Source organism: Salvelinus alpinus, chromosome 23 (genome assembly GCF_045679555.1).
Source record: "Salvelinus alpinus chromosome 23, SLU_Salpinus.1, whole genome shotgun sequence".
Classification (NCBI taxonomy): domain Eukaryota; kingdom Metazoa; phylum Chordata; class Actinopteri; order Salmoniformes; family Salmonidae; genus Salvelinus; species Salvelinus alpinus.
Genome location: NC_092108.1, coordinates 14,846,217 through 14,873,621, shown reverse-complemented (window position 1 = coordinate 14,873,621; position 27,405 = coordinate 14,846,217). Strand labels below are relative to the sequence as shown.

The 27,405-nt window shown below is 44.4% G+C and overlaps 1 protein-coding gene across 2 annotated transcripts in view; it reads right to left on the bottom strand.

The window, feature by feature from the left end:
* The window catches only part of LOC139550298 (potassium/sodium hyperpolarization-activated cyclic nucleotide-gated channel 2-like), a 64,256-nt gene extending 38,757 nt beyond the window's left edge, over positions 1 to 25,499 (bottom strand). The window contains exons 1-4 of one of the 2 annotated variants that reach the window (XM_071361107.1): positions 25,413 to 25,499; positions 22,577 to 23,785; positions 14,597 to 15,020; positions 3,359 to 3,520 (exon numbers count right to left, since the gene is read on the bottom strand). In XM_071361107.1, coding sequence (XP_071217208.1) covers positions 3,359 to 3,520; positions 14,597 to 15,020; positions 22,577 to 23,763 — 1,773 coding nt within the window. In that variant the 5' untranslated portion in view covers positions 23,764 to 23,785; positions 25,413 to 25,499. Of the gene's footprint in view, positions 1 to 3,358; positions 3,521 to 14,596; positions 15,021 to 22,576; positions 24,146 to 25,412 lie in introns of those variants that run through there. The other variant, XM_071361106.1, reaches the window with a different exon arrangement.
* Between the last annotated feature and the right edge of the window lie 1,906 nt (positions 25,500 to 27,405).

Sequence of the window (27,405 nt, the reverse complement as noted above, 5' to 3'; positions counted from 1 at the left end):
TCACCACTGAAGGCCTATAGATTCACCACTGAAGGCCTGTAGATTCACCACTGAAGGCCTATAGGTTCACCACTGAAGGCCTATAGATTCACCACTGAAGGCCTATAGATTCACCACTGAAGGCCTATAGGTTCACCACTGAAGGCCTATAGGTTCACCACTGAAGGCCTATAGGTTCACCACTGAAGGCCTATAGGTTCACCACTGAAGGCCTGTAGATTCACCACTGAAGGCCTATAGGTTCACCACTGAAGGCCTGTAGATTCACCACTGAAGGCCTATAGGTTCACCACTGAAGGTCTATAGATTCACCACTGAAGGCCTATAGATTCACCACTGAAGGCCTATAGGTTCACCACTGAAGGCCTATAGATTCACCACTGAAGGCCTATAGATTCACCACTGAAGGCCTATAGGTTCACCACTGAAGGACTATAGATTCACCACTGAAGGCCTATAGATTCACCACTGAAGGCCTATAGATTCACCACTGAAGGCCTATAGGTTCACCACTGAAGGACTATAGATTCACCACTGAAGGCCTATAGATTCACCACTGAAGGACTATAGATTCACCACTGAAGGCCTATAGGTTCACCACTGAAGGACTATAGATTCACCACTGAAGGCCTATAGATTCACCACTGAAGGCCTATAGATTCACCACTGAAGGCCTATAGGTTCACCACTGAAGGACTATAGATTCACCACTGAAGGCCTATAGATTCACCACTGAAGGCCTATAGGTTCACCACTGAAGGCCTATAGGTTCACCACTGAAGGCCTATAGGTTCACCACTGAAGGCCTGTAGATTCACCACTGAAGGCCTATAGATTCACCACTGAAGGCCTATAGGTTCACCACTGTACTGTTAAGATGTTCATGTTTTAACAAAGGAGGGTATATATTTGGTCTGGCGAAGAGCTTTTATGCACTGGTCTCAGCTGGTCTTATTAGGAGTCCTCACTGTCCGAGACCGAGTCAAAACCGAGTACAAATGTATCCGACACCAAGACAAGACCGAGACACTCAATATGTGGTCTCGAGACCGGACGTCTTGAGTAATACAACACTGATTAGCATCATGTGATGTCTTTCATTCAACAAAGAAGGGAACAGGCTGTTCATACTCTTCAAAAGGGTTACAACAACCTGCCTGCCCTCGCCCCCATCCGCCTCACGTTGCCCTCCATGAGTTACTGCCTGTGGGGACTCCTGACTCCTCCACCGGCCTGTACTATAGCTTGTGTAGGTGTAGTAGTGATGATGGATGTCCTGGCTGCTACACGGTGGCTAATGTTACGAGTTGTCAGCCACTGAATAACGGGGAGGTCTCAGGTGGCCTGGGCCGCTCGCTTCAGAGTGACGGCCCTCTGGAGAGATGCTGCCCTTGATTATACACCGGGAGGGAGGAAGAGGGGGAGGGAAAAGGGGAAGAGGGGGAAGTCAATGGCCTGACAGAGAGAGAGTGTCAGTTTGGGCATTTATACAGTACACTATACAGTCTTCAGGACCCCTAGGTGTCTATTATAGAAGGATAAGGTTTTTACTTTGAGGTGGCCTGTCAGAATGCCTGTATTGCATTGTCATAGGAATGACATAGTACCTGTCAGAGAAGGTCAAGAGGTTTATTACAGTCTGACATCACACTTATGGGAAATGACAATCACACTCCTGAGAGGTGGGGATGTTCAGAACCTTGCATTAGAGAGAGTGTCCTGGGAAATCCACACGAGTCCCACTGTTGTTATCACATTCTCAAACAGGCCTTTCATATTAGCATTGTTACCTGATCAATCAACAAATCAACTAATATCTGTTCTGGTCACTTGACCCCTCACCTCACCCCTGCAATACCTCCCAAGGTCGTAAGATTGGGAGGCAGAGCCAAGGTAGTTTTCTCCTTTCTCAGCTGACCTGATTTAAACAAATCTTGAGACACAAAACAGCTGGAAACACAGCTCAGATGACAGTCTAGTCTAATTCAATTGAATATCACAAACCAAGAGGGATTCGTCCCTTCATAACAGATAAAAGGACAACTTTTATCTGCTTTCTCCTCTCATTGCTTTAGGCCCACCGGGGGACTCATTTGATGGGGTATTAGTTCTGTACGTCGATAAAAAGGAACACACGTCAACATCTGCCCTGCAGGAAAATGTAAAAATAACAGAACATTTACGTGACGTGGTGGCAGGCCCAATGACAGCGGAGGAGCAGAACCCAATCCGTTTAAAAACCCATTTGGAGCTGTGCCTGGTGGGTAGGGCAGAGGCTGGGAGACGGAGCGGTTTTCCCTGGGCATGTAAAAGGCCGGACTGACGGATGGACCTATAAACACTCAGCTTTTACCTCCCAGAGAAAATACACAGGAACAAAGGAGCCTGCTGCCCGGGCACATTCCCATTCCTCCCTTTCCCTCTTAATCTTTCCTGTCATCGCCCCACCCCGGTGAGAGAAAGAGAGGGAGGGATGGAGGGAGGGATGGAGGGAGGGAGAGATGCAGAGGGAGGGAGAGAGGGATGCGGAGGGAGAGAGGGATGTGGAGGGAGGGAGAGATGGAGGGAGGGGTGGAGGGAGGGAGAGATGCAGAGGGAGGGAGAGAGGGATGCGGAGGGAGAGAGGGATGTGGAGGGAGGGAGAGATGGAGGGAGGGATGCGTAGGTGTGCATAAATCGTGTTGCCTGACTTGTTATTTCTCTCAGCGTTCCCTCGCTCGTCTTCAGATGGCTGGGCTGGCTGTGTCTGGCTCACTGGCTGACTGTTCTAACAGTAGACAGTGCAAACAACCATCAATAGTACTAATCACTGGACTGATTTCTAGTTAAAACACATTGATGTGTTTTCCCAATAGGCCTTCTTCACGGAGGTCTTTTGGTCTATTGATAAATCAACAACAGAATCTGTATCTGATAGATGTTTATTGTGTACCTGTGGGAGACTATTCTTATTGATTAGGAACAAAGCATTGATTAATGAATGGATTATGACTGATGTTTTCTTCTGCCGCTCTAGTCGCTAGTTCTAACTATGAATCTATATAATAGGTTCAATCCACAGCACACCCAAAATTGATTACTGAAGGTGCTGAAAGCTGGATAAACATAAAAAAGTCTCTGCACACTTCCAGTCCAATACAAAGTTATTTTAATTGTATCTGAGCTTTCGGTCAATCCACCTTCATCAGAGCATAACTGTGCGTCACTGTGTATAATATGCTCTGATGAAGGTCAATTGAACGAAAGCTTAGCTACAATTAAAATAACTTTGTATCGAACTGGAAGTGTGCAGAGACTTTTTTTCTGTTTATCCAGTTTTACTTGTGAATGTAACACATGTAATGAATCAAACACATACCACCATCTTGTTGAGGGAGACCCAGCAGTCCTGGGGGAAGTCCTGCAGCATGGGAACCAGGAATTGCAGACAGCCATCCCAGTGACACAGCAGCAGCATCATACCAATCAGGTTGAAGATGCGCATTACTGCACTGGCCAGGTCATAGGTCATATGGAAGATCTAAAACAGAGATGGAGAGACAAGGAATGAGTTAAGGCGGAGAGGATGGACGAGTGTGTGTGTGTGTGTGTGTGTGTGTGTGTGTGTGTGTGTGTGTGTGTGTGTGTGTGTGTGTGTGTGTGTGTGTGTGTGTGTGTGTGTGTGTGTGTGTGTGTGTGTGTGTGTGTGTGTGTGAGAGAGAGACATCGAGAGATAGAGAAGCAGAGAGAGAGAGGATAAGAGAGAGAGAGAAAAATAGAGAGAGAATCACAGTCACAGAATTCTTCAAGATTTCCTGTTTAATTTGCTGCAAGATTCTCTAGTGATCAAGATGACAATTCCTAGGAGCAGGATTAAAGGAGAAGACTACAGTCAGCAGAACCATGTTGCCTGCTGGTTCTTTGGACCGGATTAAGAATGATTAATGAGAGGGGGAAGACAGCTTCCCATCAGTCGGCCATCATATACACAGCAGGAACAGAGCAGACATTTGTTACAGCCAGATACAACACATTTAATCAGAACTGTAACACACACGACAGGACTCCCTCACTCACTCCCACACAAACACATACCGGTACACAAGTCTGTAGGCACAGATGGCTATACACGGCAGGTAGCCTAGTGGTTAGAGCTTTGGACTAGAAACCGACAGGTTGCAAGATCAAATCCCCAAGCTGACAAGGTAAAAATCTGTCATTCTGCCCCTGAACAAGGCAGTTAACCCACTGTTCCTAGGCTGTCATTGAAAATAAGATTGTTTTCTTAACTGACTTGCCTCGTAAAATAAATTAATAAATATACACACTCAATAGGTGTCTCTCTTTTCTACTCCATCCCTCTCTGTGGGATGGACAGGGAACCATTAGGATTCTTCCTATCTGATGTCATCTCACTGATCAGTCACAAGGTTGTCACTTTAGCCAACCATGGATCATTATTGTCACTTTGGCCAATTATCTGTCATTACTTTCACTTCAGACAACCATTTTAGCTAAATGGTTTGAGTGATGGCTAAAATAACAGGGTGGCAGGTAGCCTAGTGGTTAGAGTGTTGGACTTGTAACTGAAAGGTTCCAAGATCGAATCCCCGAGCTGACATGGTAAAAATCTGTCATTCTGCCCCTGAACAAGGCAGTTAACCCCCTGTTCCTAAGCTGTCATTGAAAATAAGAATTTGTTCTTAACTGACTTGCCTAATAAAATAAATAAAAAACCCAACCAGATAAAATTAGTATGCTTCTCTAAATCCAACCAGATAAAATTCACCCAAAACATATGCACTTCTGAGCCCTAAGCAAGAAACCAAACTGGCCACAAGGACAATCATCTTTCAATGACCCCTGAGGAGGTATTAGTCAAATGGAAGACTAAATGCTTCTCAGTCCTGGCACCCCAATGGTGGAACCAGATTCCCCCTGATGCCAGATCAGCAGAGTCCCTGCCCAATGTCTGAAATCCTACCTCTTCAAAGAGCATTTTAAATAATCCCATAGCACCCCCCCCCTGTAAAAATAACACCCTTGTCTTTCACACTTTACTTTTTCCTACTTGCTGATAGCTTCTTTATTGAGGAACATTTTACTTACTATGACAGATATTTGGTTGTCCCACCTAGCTATCTTAAAATGAATGGATAAAAGGACTCAAATGTAAATGTAAATAAGTATGGTGCATTGCTAACTCACAGTCACTGACTGATGACATCATACACTATCTCTACCACGGCTGTGATTGGACATGAATCACCAGTTGATCTTTCTTAATGCCACTTGAACCTTTTGGGGCTTCTGATAGTTGGTTTCTAATATGAGATGGCAACTTACAAAATACTGCACTTCAGCACATCTATTTATAGAGTCAACATGTCACTTATGATTAGTGACATGTTGAGGAGGAGAGGAGATAGTCACAATACCAGAGCAATATTTACAGTATGCAGAGTTCTGCTAACCTAGTTTAAGACACAGAATCAGAATGGGTGTCATGTTGGCACCAAAGGTTCCAAGAGAATTACATTCTACAGAGAATACCGATTAGAATGTTACTGTCATGGAACGTTTGGTGCCAACATGGAGGACTGATTGGCAAACTGTATGGCTCTAATGAGGCACCATGGACAGCGCCAAGGTTCTTATGGCGTTATGAGAAATCTGAAAATAGTGAACCAAAGAGAAGCAGAAATTGGACACATTTTGAGGCAGATTCTCTGCAATTTTGTGTGAAAATGTAATCACCAAAATTACTCATTCAATTAGATCCTCAAGTCTTCAAACCAACATTTTGTTTTTGTGTGGGAAACAATAAACACTCACATAATCAATTGGAGGACTGACTAGCAACTACTACAACAACAACAACAACGGTAAAAGCAAACTGCTACTACTACAGCACAAACAGTTATGTCGCCATGGCAATTCCCATTAGTAGAGGGTCCAGTTTGAAGTGGAACTACTTTGTAGAAATGAAACAAACAGTTAGTCATTATATCGGTCTAAAATATAAAATATGCACTTTATGCTTCAAAACCATCTTTATAAGAGCTCTAAAAATAGGTTATTTTTCGACTCAAAATTCAAATTATGTAGAGTAAGTCCTTGTTGGCAGAATTAAATGTATGTAGTCAATGCGTGATTAATAAAATTCACCAATCAATCGCTAGGTAGTCTAATAAATATTGCTATATCAGGTTGTAAATCACAGCTAGCACATTGTTAACTGCCTCCAGCCATTCAGGAGATGAACTGTTTCAGTTTCACTGACCCAATGCTTTGCACAAAAACGGATTGAAAAGGGCAGTGATTGGAAATCTCAACACAATAAATCTAGCTATGCAGTCCCGTTACGTGGCTAGTGCTATAGCTAGATGATCTATTTATGGAGGCCTACTTATTTAGCAAGCTAGCTATATGGCTTGATAGCTAGCTAGAACCTAACCTGACACAGAGCCTTGTACTGTAGCTCGCTAGCTAGCTGCTGGAAGGATGTGATGTTATCGCCTGGACAAGTGTGTGAGTGGAAGACTTTTCCCCCAATGTTAAATTTTCAGCTTTGGTGGCTACAGCTATTAGGATCACTAAGCTAGCTACTCATTTACTCAAACTTGAACGACTGTTAGCATATCTCTTAGTTGTCAATCAAAATGTATTTGGCATTGATCAAATGAGCAGGCAGGCAAGCTCTAAACCCCATTCACTTGTGGGTTATTATGGGACTGGGGGCAGGCTGCAGGAGGCTGAGCAGGCTACTATTCCTCATCGTATTCACAGTGCAATTTCGACTACGTACTGAAAAAGTTTGAGAGGGTTTGCCGACCACCCACGGTGCTAGACTTTAGCACATCTGGCTCAGGCTAGATAACCATGTTGTTATTATTGTGCATAGGCAACTTTATTTATTTATTTGTGTATTTATTTATTTATTTTCATCAAAGAAAACAGTGTGCAGGTGTGGTTGGAAGCCCAAAGGCTTATATGAAAACCACACCATAAACAAACAATATACAATAAATAAGTACAAAAGAAAGGGTTGTTAAAACAGATAACAAAACCTACTAATTATAAACGTATAAATAAATTGATCAGTAATCACGAAAATATATATATTGTCTTGTTTAAATGTGTGTGTGCATGTGTGGATGTGAGTGTGTGAGAGTTAGGCTATATGGAGGAGATTACTGAGTAGTTTGGTTCATCAGGCTGAACCCCAGTCTTCCCTTGAAGTTATTGAGGGATGATGATGTTTTGGCAATGTGAAGATAAAAATTCCAGAGTATGGTACCTCTATATCTGATAGAGAATGTACTATGTGAGGTGCGACAGTGGGGAGGGTGCGACAGTGTCTTGTGTTATATAGATGGATTTCAGAATGAACCTGGAAGACTCCAACCGAGGGAGAGATAGCCCACCTGTTGGTTGTTTGATCAACAGGACTGTAAAGTTCCCAAAAGTAAGACTCCCATGGTATTTATATATTTGCAGAAAACCAAATCAGGTTTCTTTTGTGACTTTTGCTACTGCTTTCTAAACAATGATCTAAACAAAGTTGTGCTGTTCTGATGCCCGTAAACACAACCCAGCGCAGTGCAACGGCTGTCAGCAAAGTGACTGGCACAACACTCACAACCCTAAACAGTGGAGAAGCACATCTAGTACCGTACTCAACACTTCCTCTCCAAACTCCACTCTACACTCTTAGAAAAAAAGGTTCCTAAAGGGTTCTTTGGCGGTCCCCATAGGATGACCATTTTTGGTTCCAGGTATAACACTTTTGGGTTCTACCTGGAACCAAAAGGGTTCTTCCTGCAACCAAAAAGGGTTCTTCAAAGGGTTCTCCTATGGCAGGGATTGGCAACTTTGATGGGGCCACAGTGGTTCGTGGGTCAGCAATTCTAAACATTTTGCCATAGGGTGGAGGCAAATATTTGCAGTTCTTAATATGATAACTGATGATCAATGGGCCCCATGCCGCTCGGTAATTCGACCGTGCTTACTACAAGTTTAGATAGCTGGCCGCTAGACTAACTTACCAATATAAAAACAATTTAGTGATATGGACTAATTGAGTGAATGCTGACGAACAACCACATAATAGAAATTGTGTATTCTATTATTCTAACTCTCAATAGTAAGTTGAGACCCCGACTGAGTACCATATATATTTTTTGCCTGTTTAACACTAGCCCATCTCAGAACTCATCTTCCATGCATGCCAAGTATCCTCCTCTACCCATCATGCACCGCTCTGTGTGTTTGTCGCATAATGTCTTCAGAAAATCCAATTATCCAAAGGTCATGTGCACACACAGGGCCCAGTGCATCCATCCACCATCCGCCATCCACACCAGGGGCCCAACCAAGCACAAAGTACCCCTTCAAATAATGAATCGAGCAGAGGCATATATGTACTGTAGATGAACAAATAACTAGATATGAAGGCCGAAGGAAAAACCAGCTAATCAGAAATCCATTCCCGAAGCCAACAAAGAGACAGAAAATGTATGGAAACACAATTAAACCCATACAAGGAACGCTAGCCTAACTGAATTATAGGTTGGTAATAATAACAATTAGCAAGACATACAGTATGATCATAGTGAGCACCACCTCCGGTGTACCATATTGTCACCCCTCCCCTCCACCCCACCTGCACCTCCTCAGGCGTCTTAATTGATTAAATGTGTTTGCATCTCTAATATGCTGCTTATGAAGACGAGCTGATGCCTTCTGGGATTCACAGGTCAAAGGGGGAGACGGTGACGACACTGATGGTGATTAGGATGCAAAGTGTGTGTAAAAGCTTAAAACCTCCTGCCAACAACATCACACATATTTCAGTGAGAACAGCAAAGTAAACTCCTGGCCCTTGACAAACGACTGGGAACAAACTAACATATGCAGCTTGCAGACAGGGCCGGGTCCAGACTGATCATCTGTCTCACAGCTTATTGGGCATCAGCCAACAACTAAATGTCTGAGAAGGAACTCAGTGACCTAACAGCAGCTATACCCAGATCTGCTTTTTTATTCATTTATGCAGAAGTCCAAATAGATTGGGGACTAAGAGTTCCTGGTTACAGAACAGTGTGGTGTGCTGGTTGAATATTCTATGCTTGACAAAGCATTCTATGATTGTCTACCTAGACAACTTGTCTATAGACAACCTTTAGCATAATTCACTACCCCTCAATATCTCTCACTACCTTTCACTCCCTCTCAATACCTCTCACTACCTCTCAATACCTCTCACTACCTCACCTCTCACTACCTCTCACTACCTCTCACTACCTCTCACTACATCTCACTACCCCTCAATACCTCTCACTACCTCTCACTACCTCTCACTACCTCTCACTACCTCTCACTACCTCTCACTACATCTCAATACCTCTCAATACCCCTCAATACCTCTCACTACCTCTCACACCCCTCAATACCTCTCACTACCTCTCACTACCCCTCAATAACTCTCACTACCTCTCAATACCTCTCACTACCTTTCAATAACTCTCACTACCCCTCAATTCCTCTCAATACCTCTCACTACCTCTCAATACCTATCACTACCCCTCAATACCTCTCACTACCCCTCAATACCTCTCACTACCCCTCAATACCTCTCACTACCCCTCAATACCTCTCACTACCCCTCAATACCTCTCAATACCTCTCACTACCTCTCACTACCTCTCAATACCCCTCAATACCTCTCACTACCCCTCAATTCCTCTCAATACCTCTCACTACCTCTCAATACCTCTCACTACCTCTCACCACCTCTCACTACCTCTCACTACCTCTCACTACCCCTCAATACCTCTCAATACCTCTCAATACCCAATTCACTATCTACAATTCACTACCCCTCACTCCCCATCAATACCTCTCAATACCTAATTCACTATCTACAATTCACTATGCCTCTCTACCCAATTCACTATCTACAATTCACTACTTCTCAATACCTCTCACTCCCCCTCAATACTTCTCACTACCTCTCAATACCTCTCACTCCCCATCACTACCTCTCAATACCCAATTCACTATCTACAATTCACTACGCCTCTCTACCCAATTCACTATCTACAATTCACTACCCCTCACTACCCAATTCACTATCTACAATCCACTACCCCTCACTACCCAATTCACTATCTACAATTCATTATCTACAATTCACTATCTACAAATCACTACCCCTCACTACACCTAAAGTAAAGCACTTTAGACCTACAGAGGAAAGTGTGGTAAAAAATCCTATCCATTATCATTATTGCCATATGAAATTTATCTCATTGTCTATAAATGACTTCTGTGTAATGCTGTCCTACCTCCCTACTGTACCTTCTCTCTGACAATACTTGTACTTTGCTAGCATAGCCATTAAGGCTGGGAATCGTATGGGACCTCAAATTACAATATTATCACAATACTTAGGTGCCAAGACAATATGTATTGCGATTCTCATGATTCTCATGATTCTATATCAAATCAAATCAAATTGTATTAGTCATGCGCCGAATACAACAGGTGTAGAATAAAGAGATAAAACGAAGAAGTAATTAAAGAGCAACGGTAAAAAATAACAATATATACAAGGGGGTGCCGGTACAGAGTCAATGTGAGTGGGCACCGGTTAGTTGAGGTAGTATGTACATGACTTTGCATAGATGACAACGAGAGTGGCAGTGGTGTGGAGAGGGGGGAGGGCAATGCAAATAGTCTGGGTAGCCATTTGACTACATGTTCAGGAGTCTTATGGCTTGGGGGGTAGAAGCTGTTTAGAAGCCTATTGGACCTATACTTGGCGCTCCGGTACCGCTTGCCGTGTGGTAGCAGAGAGAACAGTCTATGACTAGGATGGCTGGAGTCTTTGACAATTTTTAGGGCCTTCCTCTGACACTGCCTGGTATAGAGGTCCTGGATGGCAGGACACTTGGCCCCAGTGATGTACTGGGCCGTTCACACTACCCTCTATAGTGCCTTGCGGTTGGAGGCAGAGCAGTTGCCATACCAGGCAGTGATGCAACCAGTCAGGATGCTCTCGATGGTGCAGCTGTAGAACCTTTTGAGGATCTGAGGACCCATGCCAAATCTTTTCAGTCTCCTGAGGAGGAATAGGTTTTATCATGCCCGCTTCACGACTGTCATGGTGTGCTTGGACCATGTTAGTTTGTTGGTGATGTGGACACCAAGGAACTTGAATCTCTCAACCTGCTCCACTGCAGCCCTGTCGATGAGAATGGGGGCGTGCTCGGTCCTCTTTCTCCTGTAGTCCACAATCATCCCCTTTGTCTTGATCCTGTTGAGGGAGAGGTTATTGTCCTGGCACCACACAGCCAGGTCTCTGTCTTGTTGTTGTCGGTGATCAGGCCTACCACTTTTGTGTCATTGGCAAATGTAATGATGGTGTTGGAGTTGTGCCTGGGCGTGCAGTCATGAGTGAACAGGGAGTACAGGAGGGGGCTGGGCACGCACCCCTGAGGGGTCCCTGTGTTGAGGATCAGCGTGGCAGATATGTTGTTACCTACCCTTAACACTCGGGGGCGGCCCATCAGGAATCCAGGATCCAGTTGCAGAGGGAGGTGTTTAGTCCCAGGGTCCTTAGCTTAGTGATGAGCTTTGAGGGCACTATGGGGTTGAACGCTGAGCTGTAGCCAATGAATAGTATTCTCACATCGGTGTTCCTTTTGTCCAGGCGGGAAAGGGCAGTGTGGAGTGCAATAGAGACTGCATCATCTGTGGATCTGTTGGGGCGGTATGCAAATTGGAGTGGGTCTAGGATTTCTGGGATGATGGTGTTGATGTGATCCATGACCAGCCTTTCAAAGCACTTCATGGCTACAGACGTGAGTGCTATGGGTCGGTAGTCATTTAGGCAGGTTACCTTAGTGTTCTTGGGCACAGGCACTATGGTGGTCTGCTTAAAACATGTTGTTATTACAGACTCGGACAGGGAGAGGTTGAAAATGTCAGTGAAGACACTTGCTAGTTGGTCAGCGTATGCTCGCAGTACACGTCCTGGTAATCTGTCTGGCCCTGCAGCCTTGTGAATGTTGACCTGTCTAAAGGTCTTACTCACATAGGCTGCGGAGAGGGTGATCACACAGTCTTCCGGTACAGCTGGTGCTTTCATGCATGTTTCAGTGTTATTTGCCTCGAAGTGAGCATAGAAGTAGTTTAGCTCGTCCGGTAGGCTTGTGTCACTGGGCAGTTCTCGGCTGTGCTTCCCTTTGTTATCTGTAATAGTTTGCAGGCCCTGCCACATCTGACGAACGTCAGAGCCGGTGTAGTACGACTCGATCTTAGTCCTGTATTGACGCTTGCCTGTTTGATGGTTCATCGGAGGGCAAGCGCGATTTCTTATAAGCTTCCGGGTTAGAGTCCCGGTCCTTGAAAGCGGCAGCTCTAGCCTTTAGCTCAGTGCGGATGTTGCCTGTAATCCATAGCTTCTGGTTGGGGTATGTACGTACGATCACTGTGGGGACGACGTCATCGATGCACTTATTGAGGAAGCCAATGACAGATGTGGTGTACTCCTCAATGCCATTGGAGGAATCCCGGAACATATTCCAGTCTGTGCTAGCAAAACAGTCCTGTAGCTTAGCATCTGCTTCATCTGACCACTTTTTTATTGATCTAGTCACTGGTTCTTCCTGCTATAATGTTTGCTTGTAAACAGGAATCAGGAGGATGGAATTATGGTCAGATTTTCCAAATGGAGAGCGAGGGAGAGCTTTTTATGCATCTGTGTGTGTGGAGTATAGGTGGTCCAGAGTTATTTTCCCTCTGGTTGCACATTTAACATGCTGATAGAAATTTGGTAAAACTGATTTAAGTTTCCCTGCATTAAAGTCCCCAGCTACTAGGAACGTCGCCTCTGGGTGAGCGTTTTCTTGTTTGCTTATGGCAGAATACAACTCATTCTATGCTATCTTAGTGCCAGCCTTTGACTGTGCTCTGTAAACAGCTACAAAGAATATAGATGAAAACTCTCTCGGTAGGTAGTGTGGTCTGCAGCTTATCATGAGAAACTCTACCTCAGGCGAGCAATAGCTCGAGGCTTCCTTAGATATCGTGCACCAGCTGTTGTTTACAAAAATACATAGACCGCCCCCCTTTGTCTTACCAGACGCCGCTGTTCTATCCTGCCGGTACATCATATAACCAGTCAGCTGTATGTTGATATTGTCGTCGTTCAGCCATGACTCCGTGAAGCATAAGATGTTACAGTTTTTAATGTCCCATTGGTAGTTTAATCTTCCCAGTAACTCGTCCATTTTATTGTCCAAAGTTTGCATGTTTGCTAGCATAATTGAGGGAAGTGGGGGTTTATTCGATCGTCTCCTACTCCTCAGAAGGCAGCCCGCCCTCTGGCTTCTCTTTCTCCTTCTCCTCTTCACGCAGATCACTGGGGTCGGGCCTGTTCCCGAGGGAGCCGTATATCCTCCGCCTCGGGCTCGTCAGAATCGTGAAAGAAGAAAAAGGATTCTGCTAGTCCGTGGTGAGTAATCGCAGTCCTAATGTCTAGAAGTTATTTTCGGTCTTAAGAGACGGTAGCCGCAACATTACGTACAAAAAGAGTAAAAAAATAAGTTTCAAACAACGCAGATAAAAAATCAATAAAAAACACAATCGGTTGGGGGCACGTAAAATGTCTGCCTTCTGCTCCGGCGCCATCTTACTCAATACTGTGATTTTATTGCAATTCGACGTTCCAAACATATTGCTCACCATATTTCTACCACAGACGGACAAGAGAAAGCCATCAGAATGAGTTTTGAACTATCAAGGAAATAAAAGTGCAGAAAACAAATTGTCTCCCTACTTAAAAAGAAAATGGAGAACAAGCTATGAAGGGAAATACTGGATATGTAACTGTATCGCTTTTCCCCTCATCACTAATAGCCATCTAGCTTTATTAGCGTTTACATCTATAGTGACTATCTTAAACCATGTAGCATGTAGCCATGATGCTGTGAGTGGGCACTACAGATTAATAGTGGATGAGATGAGTTTCCATGTTACAAGCTCTAAGAGTCCAAGTGAATGGTGCTATATGTCTACTATAATTACAATCATTCATCCTTTCACCATGACCACAAATAGTGGATGAGGTGAGGTCGAGCTCCCCTCGAGGCAATCCATTATGATAATTATACTAAGCCATGTAGCTTTTAGGGGCGGGGGTGATCCTACCTCTTCCCACTGGTGGATGTAACGTTTAGGGGCGGGGGTGGGGGGTGGTGGTACTACCTCTTCCCACTGGTGGATGTAACGTTTAGGGGCGGGGGTGGGGGGTGGTGGTTCTACCTCTTCCCACTGGTGGATGTAGCGTTTAGGGGCGGGGGTGGGGGGTGGTGGTTCTACCTCTTCCCACTGGTGGATGTAACGTTTAGGGGCGGGGGTGGGGGGTGGTGGTCCTACCTCTTCCCACTGGTGGATGTAACGTTTAGGGGCGGGGGTGGGGGGTGGTGAACCTACCTCTTCCCACTGGTGGATGTAACGTTTAGGGGCGGGGGTGGGGGGTGGTGGTCCTACCTCTTCCCACTGGTGGATGTAGCGTTTAGGGGTGGGGAGTGTGGGGTGGTGGTCCTACCTCTTCCCACTGGTGGATGTAGCGGATGAGCCGGGACAGCCTCAGCAGCCTCAGCAGACTCAGGATCTTAGTGAAGCGTACGATCCTCAGGGCCCTGGCCGTCTTATACATCTCAGAGTCGATCCCCTTCTCCACGATCAGAAAGATATAATCCACGGGGATGGAGGAGACAAAGTCCACGATGAACCAGGTCTTCAGGTACGTCTTCTTGATGGTCTTGGGGTCCAGGATGATGTCAGAGTTGTCCTCGATGATGATGCCAGTGCGGAAGTTGAGGACCAGGTCCATGAGGAAGAAGGTGTCGGAGATGACGTTGAAGATGATCCAGGGGGTGGTCGTCCCATCGTTGAAGAAGGTGATGCCCACCGGGATGACAATCAGGTTACCCACCATGAAGAGAAGCATCGTGAAATCCCAGTAGAACCTGGAGAGAGAGGAAGAGAGAGAGAGCGCGCGTGTGTGTGTGTGTGTAAACAAATTATCAACTGACTATCAGCACTTACACAAAGTCATTTGTGTAAGTGCTGATAGTCAGTTGATAATTTGTTTACTGTGAAATAGTATTGTATCTGGTCAAACACAATTTTTCCTAAAAGTTTACTAAGGATTGGTAGCTGGCTGATTGGTCAGCTGTTTGAGCAAGTAAGGGATGCTTTGATATTCTTGAGTAGCAGAATGACTTTTCCTTCCCTCCAGGCCTGAGGGCACACACTTTCCTGTCGGCTTAAATTGTAAAGATGGCAAATAGGAGTGGCAATATACAGTGCCTTCAGAAAGTATTCAAACCTTTTGACTTATTCCACATTTTGTTGTGTTGCAGCCTGAATTCAAAATGATTTTTAAAAATGTATAATCCTACCCATCAATACACAATACCCCACAAGGACAAAGTGAATACATGTTTTTAGACATTTTAGCAAATATATTGAGAATTAAATACAGAAATATTTATTTTAAATAAGTATTCACACCCCTGAGTCAATACAGTTGAAGTTGGAATTTTACATACACCTTAGCCAAATACATTTAAACTCACAATTACTGACATTTAGTCCTAGTAAAAATGTCCTGTCTTAGGTCAGTTAGGATCACCACTTCATTTTAAGAATGTGAAATGTCAGAATAATTGTAGAGAGAATGATTTATTTCAGCTTTTATTTCTTTCATCACATTCCCAGTCGGTCAGAAGTTTACATACACTCAATTAGTATTTGGTAGCATTGCCTTTAAATTGTTTAACTTGGGTAAAACGTTTCGGGAAGCCTTCCACAAGCTTCCCACAATAAGTTGGGTGAATTTTGGTCCATTCCTACTGACAGAGCTGGTGTAACTGAGTCAGGTTTGTAGGCCTCCTTGCTCACACACGCTTTTTCAGTTCTGCCCACAAATTTTCTATAGGATTGAGGTCACGGCTTTGTGATGGCCACTCCAATACCTTGACTTTGTTGTCCTTAAGCCGTTTTGCCACAACTTTGGAAGTATGCTTGGGGTCATTGTCCATTTGGAAGACCCCTTTGCGACTAAACTTTAACTTCCTGACTGATGTCTTGAGATGTTGCTTCGATATATCCACCAAATTTTCCTTCTTCAGGATATCATCTATTTTGTGAAGTGCACCAGCAAAGCACCACCACAACATGATGCTGCCACCCCCGTGCTTCACGGTTGGGATGGTGTTCTTCGGCTTGCAAGCCTCCCCCTTTTTCCTCCAAACATAACGACGGTCATTATGGCCAAACATTTCTATTTTTGTTTCATCAGACCAGAGGATATTTCTCCAAAAAGTATGATCTTTGTCCCCATGTGCGGTTGCAAATCGTAGTCTGGCTTTTTTATGGCGGTTTTGGAGCAGTGGTTTCTTCCTTGCTGAGCCACCTTTCAGGTTATGTTGATGTAGGACTCGTTTTACTTTGGATATAGATGCTTTTGTACCTGTTTCCTCCAGCATCTTCACAGGGTCCTTTGATGTTGTTCTGGGATTGATTTGCACTTTTCTCACCAAAGTACATTCATCTCTACGAGACAGAACGCGTCTCCTTCCTGAGCGGTATCACGGCTGCGTGGTCCCATGGTGTTTATACTTGCGTACTATTGTTTGTACAGATGAACGTGGTACCTTCAGGCGTTTGGAAATTGCTCCCAAGGATGAACCAGATTTGTGGAGGTCTACAAATTTTTTTCTTAGGTCTTGACTGATTTCTTTTGATTTTCCCATGATGTCAAGCAAAGAGGTACTGAGTTTGAAGGTAGGCCTTGAAATACATCCACAAGTACTCCTCCAATTGACTCAAATTATGTCACATAGCCTAACAGAAGCTTCTATAGCCATGACATCATTTTCTGGAATTTTCCAAGCTGTTTAAAGGCACAGTCAACTTAGTGTATGTAAACTTCTGACCCACTGGAATTGTGATACAGTGAATTATAAGATAAATAATCTGTCTGTAAACAATTGTTGGAAGAATTACTTGTGTCATGCACAAAGTAGATGTCCTAACCGACATGCCAAAACTATAGTTAACAAGAAATTTGTGGAGTGGTTGAAAAATGAGTTTTAATGACTCCAACCTAAGTGTATGTAAACTTCCGACTTCAACTGTACATGTTAGAATCACCTTTGGCAGAGATTACAGCTGTGAATCTTTCTGGGTAAATCTCAGAGATTTGCACACTTGGATTGTACAATATTTGCCCATTATTCTTCACAAAATTCTTCAAGCTCTGTCAAATTGGTTGTTTATTATTGCTAGACAACCATATTCAAGTTTTTACATAGATTTTCAAGCAGATTTAAATCAAAACTGTAACTCGGCCACTCGGGAACATTTACTATCTTCTCTGTAAGCAACTCCAGTGTATATTTGGCCTTGTGTTATAGGTAATTTCCTGCTGAAAGGCGAATTCATCTCCCAGCGTCTAGTGGAAAGCAGACTGAACTAGGTTTTCATCTAGGATTTTTCCTGTGCATAGCTCCATTCCATTTATTTTTTATCCTGGAAAACTTCCCAGTCCTTAATGATTGAAAGCATATCCATAATGTGATGCAGCCACCACTAAGCTTAAAAATGTGGAGAGGGGTACTCAGAAATGTGTTGCCCCAAACATAACACTTTGTATTCAGGACAAAAAGTTAATTGATTTGCCACATTTTTGAAGTATTACTTTAGTACCTTGTTGCAAATAGGATGCATGTTTTGTAATACGTTTATTCTGTACAGGCTTCCTTCTTTTCACTCTGTCAATTAGGTCAGTATTGTGGAGTACCTACAATGTTGTTGATCCACAGCCATTAAACTCTGTAACTGTTTTAAAGTCACCATTGGCCTCATGGTGAAATCCCTGAGCGGTTTCCTTCCTCTCCGGTAACTAAGTTAGGAAGGATACATGTATCTTTGTAGTGACTGGGTGTATGGATACACCATCCAAAGGTTAATTAATAACTTCACCATGCTCAAAGAGATATTCAATATCTGCTTTTTTTACCATCTACCAATAGGTGCCCTTCTTTGCGAGGCATTGAAAAACCTTCCTTTTCTTGGAGTTTTAAATTCACTGCTCGACTGAGGGACTGAGGATACAGAGATGAGGTAGCTTGACTGAGGGACTGAGGATACAGAGATGAGGTAGCTTGACTGAGGGACTGAGGATACAGAGATGAGGTAGCTTGACTGAGGGACTGAGGATACAGAGATGAGGTAGCTTGACTGAGGGACTGAGGATACAGAGATGAGGTAGCTTGACTGAGGGACTGAGGATACAGAGATGAGGTAGCTCGACTGAGGGACTGAGGATACAGAGATGAGGTAGCTTGAATGAGGGACTGAGGATACAGAGATGAGGTAGCTTGACTGAGGGACTGAGGATACAGAGTTGAGGTAGCTTTACTGAGGGACTGAGGATACAGAGTTGAGGTAGCTCGACTGAGGGACTGAGGATACAGAGATGAGGTAGCTCTGAGGGTAGACTGAGGGTAGAGAGATCAAACCAAATCAAATTTTATTTGTCACTTGCGCCGAATACAACAGGTATAGTAGACTTTACAGTGAAATACTTACTTACAAGCACTGAGGCACTCATTCAAAAATCATGTTAAACACTATTATTGCACACAGTCCATGCAACTTATTATGTGACTTGTTAAGCACATTTTTACTCCTGAACGTATTTAGGCTTGCCACAACAAAGGGGTTGAATAGTTATGGACTCAAGACATTTCAGCTTTCCACGTTTAATTCATTTGCAAAAATTTTGAAAAACATCATTCCACTTTGACATTACAGGGTATTGTTTGTAGGTCAGTGACCATAAATCTCAATTTAATCCATTTTAAATGTAGGCTGTAACACAATGAAATGTGGGAAAAGTCAAGGGATGTGAATTCTTTCTGAAAGCACTGTAGTCCTCTATCATCCTGAGACATTGTCCATCCAAGTTGTCAGACGCAGGTGGCTTGTCATTGTTGATAGACAACAATCGTTTTTCACCTCTTCCACACTCACTTTACGGAATAAAAAATTGTGTGAATTGAACCATCTTATTTTTGCCCAAAATTGTATTTAAGGTCCTCCAAAGCTTTTTATTATCATTCTTTATATAATGTATCTTTGTTTCATAGTACCTTTTCTTCTTCTTTTTATTTAGTTTAGTCAAATGATTTCTCAATTGGCAGTACATAAAATCCATTTAGCTGAGGTGTAAAGAGCAGGTTAAACGGTTGGGTGCTGCTGATGACAGTCAGAAGTAGATGTAGAGATAGAGGGGAGAGGTAGAGGTAGAGGGGAGAGGTAGAGGTAGAGGCAGAGGGGAGAGGTAGAGGGGAGAGGTAAAGGGGAGCGGTAGAGGTAGAGGGGAGAGGTAGAGGTAGACGGGAGAGGTAGAGGGGAGAGGTAGAGGTAGAGGGGGGAGGTAGAGGTAGAGGGGAGAGGGGAGAGGTAGAGGTAGAGGGGGGAGGTAGAGGTAGAGGGGAGAGGTTGAGGTAGAGGTAGAGGGGGGAAGTAGAGGTAGAGGGGAGAGGTAGAGGTAGAGGGGGGAGGTAGAGGTAGAGGCAGAGGGGAGAGGTAGAGGTAGAGGGGGGAGGTAGAGGTAGAGGGGAGAGGTAGAGGTAGAGGGGAGAGGTAGAGGAGGGAGGTAGAGGTAGAGGTAGAGGGGAGAGGTAGAGGGGGGAGGTAGAGGTAGAGGAGAGAGGTAGAGGTAGAGGGGGGAAGTAGAGGTAGAGGGGAGAGGTACAGGTAGAGGGGAGAGGTAGAGGTAGAGGCAGAGGGGAGAGGTAGAGGTAGAGGTAGAGGTAGTGGCAGAGGCAGAGGGGAGAGGTAGGCTAGTGAGTGTTCAGGTCCACACAGTCAGAGAGGGCTTACTGCAGGTGCAACGCTGAGTCATTACACTGCGACTGAAGCAACAAGGTGTGAATAAACCCTGTTAGTCATGCTATTTGTGAAAACTATGGCATGCCAACTCCTATGAGACTTGTATTTCTTGTGTTGCATAACTCTCCTGAAAACTATATGCTCAAATTACATACACTGAGTATACCAAATATTCCCACAGTTGTGTCAAGCTGGCTGGATGTCCTTTGGGTGGTGGACCATTCTTGAAATACATGGGAAACTGTTGAGCGTGAAAAATCCAGCAGCGTTGCAGTTCTTGACACACACCGATGCGCCTGGCACCTACTACCATACCCTGTTTAAAAGCTCTTAAATGTTTTGTCTTTCCCATTCACTCTCTGAATGGCACACATACACAATCCATGTCTCAATTGTCTCAAGGCTTAAAAATCCTTCTTTAACCTGTCTCCTTCCCTTCATCACCACTGATTGAAGTGGATTTAACAAGTGGCATCAATAAGGGATCATAGCTTACACCTGGATTCACCTGGCCAGTCTGTCATGGAAAGAGCAGGTGTTCTTAATGTTTGTACACTCAGAGTTATTGGATAGGGGAGACCATGGCACAAAGCAACACAGGGCACAAAGTAACAACTAAATAACTCAGATTAGAAGCCCCTTAGAAAAGTGTTATTTAATGTGCTAATAATTGGTTAGTGTATCTACATGCCTAGGAAATGTTGCTTAAATCCATACATTAAAAAAATATATATTGACAGGACAAATTCTAAATATTCTTGCCACCTCTCTTTTTTGATCATTGACCTGTGAAACATTCCCCATGTATCTAATCATATCATTTTTTTATCAGTTAGAATAGGTATTTTGATTGGTATAGTTCATGACAATAATTATTGTTGTATTTTGTCACAATACTCGGTATTACACTCAGATTTGTAATGGGGGTACATTGTAACATTTGTTACAATTAACCCCTTACCTAAAATTCAATGGTATTTTATATGCTATTTAAAGACATTTAAATAATGATATAAAATAGCACTTATTTACATCAAGTTTGCCAGTACAACTAAGAGAATCGCTCTAAAACATGGCTACTCCGTTTTCAGTCAATATGACTTGATGAAATTATGAAAAAAGTGTAAATTTTGTGTATTTATATCCAAATATCAATTTAACATCCGAACATGTTTAAATTACCCCAAATGTTTACCATTGAAGACAACCGCCTACGGGGTTAATTGTAAAATGTTACCTTCCACCACTCTCGGGTTGAATTATAAACGTCTGGTATGTCCTAGAAACGTAGTCAGGTCACAGTGTGTAATGGTAGCTGAGATATGTATGTTGTTTGTATAAACAAACTCAAATAATAATTTCATAAATAAGCAAAATACTGAAATTGTTACTTTGCGCCCAGGTCTCCTAGGCCCTAGTATTATATGTCTTGTACTGAGTCAACCTTATTTGATTCCATTCGTTAAGATGAGCTGAGCCGAAACAGCACGAGGTGTGATTTGTGAATCGAAAGTAGGCTACAGCTACAGAGTTTATCATTCTGCCGGCTCCACTTTCGGTTAGGCGGGAGCTGTCCACTTGTGACGAGTGGTGCTGAAAGAGGGAAGGTAGCGCCCATGTGTCTATCAAGAATTCCAGTGACGCAAAGATGCAATTTCACGACCATGTAAACAATGGCATATCACTCAGAGACAGGGCCCAATTCACGAAAATAAAGCATTTCATAATCATCATGACCCTCTCAAACGCGAGAGAAGCCCTATATTGTGTCAAAAGGCGTGAGAAGTCAATTAGCCTTATCGCTGATAAAACCGAGATGAACGGGCAAAGCAAACCCCTCATTAAAATGCATGATCCGGGGAGTCAGAGTGATAGAAGCGGATATGTCTCGAATGAGCATGCTTGAGGTTTTAGCACACTTGGCTCAAGGTGACATTCAATTACTGAGTGCATCACACACCCGGCAATCCTATCAGCCAAGGATCTGGCCGACAGCCATAGGCTACTACGCTAACCTCGACTCGAAACAAACACAAATCATCTTTAATCTAGCCCCACGGTAAATAGCCTAGTAATTTGCGGAATGTAATGATTGTGGGCCAAGATTCGCCTATTGTTCTGAATGCGATCGATGCGAATGAGTTGACGAATTGAAGCAAACGCGAGGCTTGGTTGGGTATCCAGGATATTCAACAGACTAGCTAGTGTTTACAACCTTGAAAGGGCACGATATCATCGTTATTCATAAAGCCTATGCAGAGAGCTTTGCGCACAGGTTGTCTTTGAAATCATCTAAAAAGCATTTCTAAAAAACCTGCTTTGTCAATGGCCCATTGTTTAATGAAAATCACTGCATAGATGGGCTTCATTCATTAAAATGTGATATACATGTATTGGCTAAAATACCAGCCAGAACAGTTGGAACAAAAGGTGTAAATGTATATTTTATAATAACTAATGACAATGGATGTGTTACACAAAGTACAATGACTATAGCGTTCTACTGCTGGGCTCCTGGATTCTCAGTATAACTTGTTGATGGTACTATGGGGCCAAACCTAGGCCCTCCATGACATTGCCAACATGCACATACATACATACATAGCATAACTCTTACCTGAAATCACTGTAGGGGTGGATAATCCAATTGCCCGCTGATTTAACCCGCTCTTGCTCCCTCTCCACCGCCTTTTGACTCCCATACATGCGTAAGGAGAATTTGTTAACTCCAGGTTGCAGCATGGCACTGAATTGTCGTTGCATGAAGGTGCTTCCGTCAGCCTCGGCATCCTCGGCCTGGATCTGGGGTCCATCCTCCGGCTTCTGGAAGGTGACAGAGTTTCTAGGCTGCTGGGTCGTCTGGGTCTGGGTCGAGCCGTGCAGCGATGAGGAGGCTTTCCTGCTTGGCGCGTTGGAGAAGGACACCCTGGAGTCCTTTTTCTCGGGGACGCCGGTGGAAACAGGGGTGACGCCGGGGTTTGCGCTACCTTCCCCCTGGCCCTGCGTCATGGAGCCTGTCGCGGAGCCATCCATGCTGGCCCTGGCTGAGTTACAGGCACCACGCCTAAGGGACACGTCCTCGGCCCTCCCCGCCCCGGCAGTCTTGTTGGAGATGATCGAGCGCAGGCTCCCGGTGCCGGAGTCCCTCCTGCATTCTCCGTTTTTGTTGCATTTCATTCTTGAAATTGGAGCGGTGCTGTTGTTACAAGCATCACCTGCTGCCGCGTTTAAAACCTCTACTGCGACCGCTGCTCCATACGCCTCTGCCCCTGCCGCTCTGTTGGTCTCGCAGCGCCCGGCAGCATCTCCCGGACAGGTTGTGGTATCAGTCGCTTTGGATGCTACAGTGGGCTTAGTAGCAGCAGGCGCACCCTCTGTTTGCAGTAGGGTGGGCTCGTTGTTGGTGGAGTTCTTTCTGGTAGCCGTGGCCGCGGCTCCCCCTCCTGGCGTAAAGTTCTTCATCCTGATACTACCGCCTCCGCCTCCACCACCACCGCCACTGCCGCTCCCCCCGGTTCGGCGCAGTCGCGGATACTGAAACTTGGACTCGTCCTCACCGTCCTCCGCATCGTCTATGACAGCGTTACTGGCCTCGCCGGGCTGCTTCACATTCGGGGCGCTCTGGCTGGCAGCAGCAGCGGGGGCAGAGTCAACACAATTGCTGCTTTTGCTTCTCGTACAATTGGACGTGGCAGCTTTGGGCGCGCTGATGTGGCTACATCCGCTACTGCCTGCCGCCTTCTTTTTCATGGTCGCAGCAGATGAGCCTGGTGAAACCTCATTCTTGTCCATGACATTGGGCATATCAAATGTTGCCTCCAATTATCTTTAGTGAAAACCGATCAGGACAGAGGAGTGGGGGAGAGAGAGAGTGGAGAGAGAGAAAGGAGAGAGAGGAGGGGGTGGACGTGACTTCTTTGCAAACTACAAGAGTAGGTATCTGTACTCACTTTCAGAGATCATGTAAGCTTCGCTTCAACATTGTTTATATTTTATCACATCTAATAACACTTTTAGTGGCAGTTGCTCTATGATTAAGTCCCATTGCCTTATTAAATTAACTTTCAATTACATTCTAATCAATCCAACTCCCAAAATATTCAACAAGATAGCATCTAAATTCATGTGAAATCAGGTGGGGTCAATGACTCATACAGCTGTCAAACGCTCAAATAAAACGGCATGAAAGTAATGAAGCAATGATGTCATTTTTTAGAGGGTGTTTTCAATGACAATATGTCAAACAGGCGTGTAGCGCCCTCTACTGTCCATACAGGTGGAAATACAGAGAATGAGATCTCAAAGTGATAGTCTGTTTCCTTTACCTCATCATCTGCACTGATGTGAAATAGCTGAGCAGGTAAACTTCCACAGCAACAGTAACTTTCCAATAGACATCCACCATACTCTCCCCTATGGCATGTTTCCATATCAGGGGACAACAATGAAGATATAAAGGGAGGAGGCCACAACTATCGAAATGGACCTTATATAAGCATCATGTCCTTGAATCAAATCAAGTTGAATCGAACTGTTTGGATTTTCATCAAAGATTCTACTCAAAGATACAGCTTTCAATTTACACCAAACATTCCAAGAATCCAAATGGGACAGTAATAAGGATCAAATTATGTTCTGGAAGTGTTGTCACCCAAAACTTAGATTAAGATATTAGAGAACAGATACAATAATGTGTGCAGGCAAGCACCAAATGATTGTTGCTAGTAGGGTTACATTCTATCTCCGGTTCTAGCCTGCTGTTACCTCCATCAACAGGTACATGTAACTTTTTGTAACCACATGATTATTTCAGGACCCCTTTACAGGACAGAAACAATGTTTAATCCATCACTAAGTGTACCCAAGCATTCACAACCGGTGAGCATACTGAAATTGAATAAATTGGATCAAATCAGACCAGCAGTAGGATACGTACGAACAGCCCTGACAAAGGACCCAAAGTCCCAGACACACTGTTGGATCTGATATAGGACAAGGATGCCTTTGGTTAGGGAAAACGTGCCTAGTATTTATTTATCGCCAAGTCCTATTTCAACCATATCTACGTCATACACATGATAATCCAGGCCAAACTGTATATAGGATCTGATATTTTACCTTGTCCACTGAACCAGTGAGACCTACACGAGGACACACACACACACACACACACACACACACACACACACACACACACACACACACACACACACACACACACACACACACACACACACACACACACACACACACACACACACACACACACACACACACACAGCCTTCAGAATCACTGACGCTGATTGCACACAGTCTGTGTCAATGACATTCAGAGGTTGTCTGCAATCACTGAACTTGTCTCAAACATCCATGCAGCAATGTTAAACCACGTTTCCCAGGGGTCAATGGGGTTGTCGTGACTGTTCTGAGTCTCCTTGCCGCAGGTCTCTTACCTTTTCACAGTGAGATGCCGGGTCCAGTCTGAGTTGGCAGATGGAGTGTGTCTCTCGCTCTGCAGAGGCTGCCTGCCTCAATTCCACTTCCTGGTATGATGACACATTAGAAGAATGATGCTCTGGGTTCATTTGCATAAAAGGCAGAGTTCCAGTTCCAAAAAAGAAAAAAGGCTAATTGATCTTGGACGAGGTCCAACGAGCTACGAGGAATCCCAGAGAGAGACAGAGTGTCAGGCTGGTTGAACAGATGCTGCTGTTGGGTGGTCTGGTGGAACTAACCTGAGAGCAGCATATACTGGCAGTGTCAACATTCATCATTGTTGTATGAGAATTTGAAGTTGCAGCTATAACCACTTACACAGGGTCAGTTATTCATTCAACCCTCTAAATGGTTTAGGTTAAAATTGGGGTTAGCGTAATCTGGTCCTAAATCTGTGGTTATGCTTATGCTAAAACCTCAGCTACCCTTTTTCCACATGACATCCCAGGTGTATGTGGACTGGCTATAACATATTTATAGGGTAACAATAAGCATTTCAGTCATGCACAGAAGGTTTAGTGAAAGATACACAGTAACCGCCTGTTGTTCTCAGAAAGCTAATCACCAGGCCAGGTGGTCTCTTTCGCTCTGTTTTGGTTCTCTCCCCCACCCCTTTCTTCCCTCTCTTATTTTCTCTCCCACACACACACACACACACACACACACACACACACACACACACACACACACACACACACACACACACACACACACACACACACACACACACACACACACACACACACACAAAGAAAGACAAGGCAGCTCTAAATGGGTCCTGTGTTTAGGCTGATAGGGCTGCAGCAGTAGAAGGTCCAGTTAACTGATGAGTCTTACCAGCAGGACTGATAAGGACATGACTTGGGTGAAGCCCTAAACTAGAACAGACTAGAACATACATTTCATATCATCTGACCAAATCCAAGTGCCAATGCCATTTATCAAGAAAAAAAGTATTACTTGTTAAAAAATAATATTTTTCTCTGAACAATTGTATTAGTATAAAATAATATAATTTCCCCATGTTTTGTAGCTGAGTATTTGTATTATTTATTTTATACAGTTATTTTGCTGATCTTTATCAAGCATGCCAATAATTTTGGACCTGACTGTACATGACTTGGGTAGGGGCCACACAGACTAAAACATGCTTGAACCTTAACTATCGGCACATTGCTTGGTCTGAAACACATTTAAATGTTCCAATGATCCCTTCAGTGACATTGGCCCCTTCAATGTTCCAATGATCCATTCCCCTAACCCTAGGGGTAGGGGTTAGGGGAATAGTTAGGCTGGACTACACAGAACACACAAAAGACACCCTCCATCTTCCTACCATGCACATAAAGAATTAATAGAACAACATCAGGTACCATATTTGAAAAGGCGATAAAATATGCGTAGTGAAATGGAGTGTTCATAGCAGGGTGAGAAGTGTACCACGGCCGTCTGTCTCCAGAGCCTGCTGCCTGAGACAGTGAGAAGTGTACCACGGCCGTCTGTCTCCAGAGTCTGCTGCCTGAGACAGTGAGAAGTGTACCACGGCCGTCTGTCTCCAGAGTCTGCTGCCTGAGACAGTGAGAAGTGTACCACGGCCGTCTGTCTCCAGAGCCTGCTGCATGAGACAGTGAGAAGTGTACCACGGCCGTCTGTCTCCAGAGCCTGCTGCCTGAGACAGTGAGAAGTGTACCAGGGCCGTCTGTCTCCAGAGCCTGCTGCCTGAGACAGTGAGAAGTGTACCAGGGCCGTCTGTCTCCGGAGCCTGCTGCCTGAGACAGTGAGAAGTGTACCAGGGCCGTCTGTCTCCGGAGCCTGCTGCCTGAGACAGTGAGAAGTGTACCACGGCCATCTGTCTCCGGAGCCTGCTGCCTGAGACAGTGAGAAGTGTACCAGGGCCGTCTGTCTCCAAGGCCTGCTGCCTGAGACAGTGAGAAGTGTACCAGGGCCGTC